We start from the raw sequence: 4910 nt of genomic DNA, 5'->3' as shown, positions 1-4910 counted from the left end.
GCTCATAGCATCCACTCGAAGCTCATCCTTTATAGAGCGAGGAGGCTAGGGGAGAAGGAGGAGATTTCACTATGAGTTGCCAACTTCGCTAGATAATCCGCAATGGTGTTAGCTGCTCTAAAGCAATGCTTGATTTTCCACTGAATGGCGAAGAGATAGGGCCTCACAAAATGCCAATCCTGCAAAACATATCAGGTGATTGAATCTCTAATAACTGCAACTGTCACAAAAATTGAATCCGATTCAATCCAGAGATGATGAATGTCCAACTCTTTTGCCATCATTATACCTTGGATAAGACCTTGACATTCTAGTTCATAATTTGTTTTTACTCCAAGAAAAATTCCAAACAATGTAACCACCTTAGCATTCGAATCATGAATAACAACAACCCCCACTCTTCCAAGATTACTAAGAGAACAACCATCCACATTAAGTTTAAACCAAGAAATAGGAAGAGCACACCAAAAAACTTCTAGAGTACCAGACTCCTAAGAGAAAGGACCGAGACACCTAAGATTCTTGCTTAGATCAGGTCATTCACCGAAATGAGATGACACCTATAGGCCAAATGAGCTCCCTGATAGCAAACATTATCTATCACAATAATAAGTCAGCCCTCAACTCATTCCACTCAAATTCTCGACCATTTCTTTGCAGCCATAAGAAGAAAGGCACTAGGATAAGACCAGCCAACCAGGTTCTTTAATAGGAACCTGTTTACTCCTAGCTTTCCACCAAGCCACCAAATCAGAAATCGAAGCTTGAGGCAACCAGGTGATATTGAAACAAAAGGAAAAATTACACCAAACCGACTTGGAATACCTACATTCCAAGAACAGATGTTGTGGAGACTCCGAAGAAGCCCGACATTGCTCACACCGAGATGCCAGACAAATTCCCTTTAATTGAATAGCCTCCTCTATAGTTAATCTTCCATGCAGCAATTTCTATCCAAACATAGACTGACGAGAAAGAAAACGACTGTTCTAGACTAAAGAGTACCAAGGCACTTCGGGATCTCTCTCCTAATCCCTCCTAAGACGATTTTATCGAAAAGCAACCTGATTTAGGATTGCTCCAACAACACTTATCCACGACCGGATAAGAAGGAATGTTCACTGCCTTTTGAATTTATTGAATATGTATCTCATAAACTCAGAATTAACCTGCGGTGAATTCCATGAAAAGTCCTGAATGAAGTCTTTGACCGCTCGCTTCCTAGGAAAGAGGGAAGCTTCAACTCCCATCAGATCGTCAATAAACTAATCCTCCATCCAATTAATTCGCTCACCATTCCCAACAACACACCTTTCCTTTTAAGTAATAAATCTCCACACTCTTTTATTTCTAGGCCAAACCGAGGACGATTTATATGAACTCCTTATCACCCCAGTTGACGAAAAAAATCTTGCCTCGAAAAAATTGCCTTTTATTGAATCTTCATGCTTGACTTGCCAAGCAAGTGTACTTTGTTTACATCACGAAGTCATCACAGCCCCAACGAAAGCGGGGATCTCACTGATGGGGTAAAGAGAGATCTATCGGGGCTCTAACTATAGGAACCAATCGATGAGGAGGGGAGATGGAATGATAAAACTCCATGAAATGATTTTTTGCTGATCAAATAACCTCCAATGGTGACCATACACACTTTCCAAATAGATGATCATTTTGAGCTAATCACAATTGCCAGTAAACAGGGATATCATCTCCTTACTAACTTCCTTACATCTTGAGGAAAACACCTTATAACTATCAACCCAATCATGGAGGAAGAATGTGTCACCTTTCAGGGTTTTGAGAGACAAACTACTATCAAGTGACACTATCTGTACAAAAGGACAAGTCAAAAGAATATGGTAAGTTGATTATTGGACATTGCCGTATCACACATAATGGGGATCAACTGAGATATCTTATGGACAAAGATCAACCGAAGAGGCAAGGCCCTCAACACAAGCTCACCAAAGAAATATTTTACTTTTTAGAGAGTTGTAACTTCAAATTTGCTTTCAAACCAGTGCTGCCAAGATTTAAGAGCGGAAGAAGAAGCTTGAGACACATCATTTTCAACTTCTAGATTGGACAATAAGTGGTAAGCCAATTTAACCAAAAATATTCTATTTCGAGAGGCACTCCAAAGTATGAAAATCTTTGCGCAAGAACAAAGGAAGTCGGATTTTCAAAATCTCAATCATCTCATTAGGATTGAAAAGAGAAGCAAGGAGATCTCGTTTCCAAACCCTATTATCATAACCAATAAGCCGAGAGACTTTCTGAAACTCACAATTTGGAGGTATCTTTGGTTTGCATGTCGATAGAATAACTCATAGGCAATAGGTTTTGATGCACAACCATGCCTTCAACCATTGAATGTGGATGAGGGGTCGTTCTGGCCATCGGATGCTCGCGCACCGCTGCATCCACGGTAGAGGATTTTTTTCGATCCAACGGTATGCAGTGTTTGATGTACCTAATCAGTGGCTTAGAAGGGTGAAAATAAAAATAAATCTATTTTACAACAAAATTTGTATTTAAGGAACCCAAACTGTTTTCAAAAACCCTTTTTTTTTTCTGTGGTGAGAACTGTTTTTGAGAAACCTGAAATGACCTCTTTGCGAACTAAACTCAGGGCACTTCATATGTAATTTACCCAGAAAAGAACCCAGAGCTAATCATTCTTACCACATCAGTAGCAAGCGGGGAACAATTCTGGTCTTTTCTTCTTCCGGGTATCGACTGCTGGAGTGAAAGAGGATCGGAAAGGGAGGAGAGGAATGGCGGGTTTGCTTGCTTGGGCTGCAGACGTTGTCGGAGGTGGCGGCCAAAGCGACGATGAAGATGAGAGGAATCGATTCCCTGTCGTTAAGTTCACACCTGAGCAGCAGAAATACGCCCGAGATTTAGATGTGAAAGCTGCCTGTATCACCCGTTCGATCCAAGATCTACGTCTGAGACTCCCTCCTCCTGACATCTCTCAACGCCTCCCACACCTCCATGCCCATTCCCTCGCTTCAAATGCTGCTCTAGCCCTGCAATTGAATGCCCACTCCGCCACCCGTGAAGAGGTAATTCCATAATTGATATCTCTTATACTGTTAATTTTAGTTTCTTGGGGTCTAAAGATTGTATAGAGACGAAGATTAATATGTTATGCACTTGATGTGCTTTCTCATATGGGTGTTTGAATTTTCATTTATTTGTGGCTATTTAACAGTAAATTTGTTCAAAGTCTCAAGATACATTTTTACAAATAAATGTTTGTTTAGGATATCAACTCTTCTGCGATTATGTTGAATCAGAAAACCCCACATTTTGAAGTGACAACACAATTTCGCCCCATTAGTTTGTGGACAGTACTATATAAAATCGTTGTCAAATGCATGGTGAATAGATTGAAGCCTATGCTGAATAATTTTGACTGTCCCTCTCAGATTGCATTTATTCAGTCTCTAAGGATAGCAGATAATATCTTAGTTGCCCACGAGCTTGAGCTTTTCCATTACGTGAGGCATCTAAAGGGTTTCTCTAAGATGATGACTAGAAAATTAGACATGTGTAAGGCCTATGACAAGATTGAGTAGCCTTTTCTTGAGTGAGTTTTCTTTAGAAATGGCAACTGTGGAATATCATATTAAGCCAAATGGAAACCAGTTGCTAGAGTCCAGCCTATCCCCCTGCCTCAACCCCCTATCTTTTTATCCTCGCATCTGTTATTTCCAGATGATTGTCTGCTGTTTTTGAAGGCGGGGGAGCATGAAGGAGAAATTTAATGGCCATCATTAGGAAATATTGCCAGGCCTCACAGAAAAGTCAATATGGCCAAGTAGGGGATTTATTTAAGCAGCATTGCTGATTATGTTCAAGGACAGAATTGCTTCTGCTTTGGGCATGAAGTTAGTCTTAAATCATAAGCGTTATCTGGGGTTGCCTACCGAGTTTGGCAGAACCAAAAAGAGTTATTGAGCTCTTTTGTCTCTTGCTGGGAAGGAAGTTTTGCTCAAGGAATTAATGTCTGCTCTTCTCATCAACACAGTGTCTATATTCAAGATTCCTGTGATTAAATGTAAAACCCTTAATTAAGGTGGACAAAAGAATTTAGTAGCAGAAATGGTATTGGGCCTGTGTTGCAAAGGAGAATAGAGGGGTGGCTTTCATCATCTCCAGGATTTTCTTGGCTCTTTTAGCTTGCCAAGTTTGGAGGCTTATTCACAATCAAAATGTTTTCTGGGCTAGACTCCTGAAAGCCAAGTATATCTCAGGTTCTTCCTTTTCTGGGCCAGACTCCTGAGGTCTATTCTTCAGGGCAGGGATTTCCTCGTACAAGGATCCAGATGGACTGTGGGAGCTGGTACATCTATTTGCATAAGATGGTAAAGGGGCTTCCAGATCCTCTCTGCCATAAGGAATGGAGGGGCCTATTATGTGGCCGTGTTGATCGATGACATGCAAAGAGATGGAACAGCACAAAGATTAAATCCTTTCTCTCAGTAGAAGCCTTGACAATCCTTAGAATCTCCATCATTCTCACAGGGAAGAAAGGCTCTCTTATTTGGTTTCATTCCTATGATGGGAACTTTGCTGTTAAAACTATTCAGGCTAAGTTAATGGATGGACATGGCCCATTGGTGGGTGCTTCTTTCTCTTCATCCTCAATGATCTGTAGCCACAATTGGAAGCTTGATATTCCCCAAAACTGTGGTTTTTTTCCTATTGCAGTGCGGTTGAATTCATTAGCTGTTAATAAAAAATTATTTGCTTAAAAGTTGGCCCAATCTGATCTTTGTGATCTCAAGAAGGAACAGAAACAGCCACCCATGCTTCTTTTTCTCTCTTCTTCTTCTTCTTCTTCTTCTTCTTCTTTTATTTTTTTTTTTATTTTTTTTTTATTTTTTTTTTTTTTTTTT

General features: G+C 40.3%; 1 protein-coding gene across 1 annotated transcript in view; it reads left to right on the top strand.

Moving 5' to 3' along the window:
• Positions 1–2565: 2565 nt before the first annotated feature.
• The window catches only part of LOC122057605, a 7951-nt gene continuing 5606 nt past the window's right edge, over positions 2566–4910 (top strand). The window contains exon 1 of the mRNA XM_042619758.1: positions 2566–3071. Coding sequence (XP_042475692.1) covers positions 2781–3071 — 291 coding nt within the window. The 5' untranslated portion in view covers positions 2566–2780. The remainder of the gene's footprint in view (positions 3072–4910) is intronic.

Source organism: Macadamia integrifolia, chromosome 12 (genome assembly GCF_013358625.1).
Source record: "Macadamia integrifolia cultivar HAES 741 chromosome 12, SCU_Mint_v3, whole genome shotgun sequence".
Taxonomy (NCBI): Eukaryota; Viridiplantae; Streptophyta; class Magnoliopsida; order Proteales; family Proteaceae; genus Macadamia; species Macadamia integrifolia.
The sequence above is the reverse complement of the archived record's forward strand: the minus strand, read 5'-3'. Positions and strand labels throughout refer to the sequence as shown.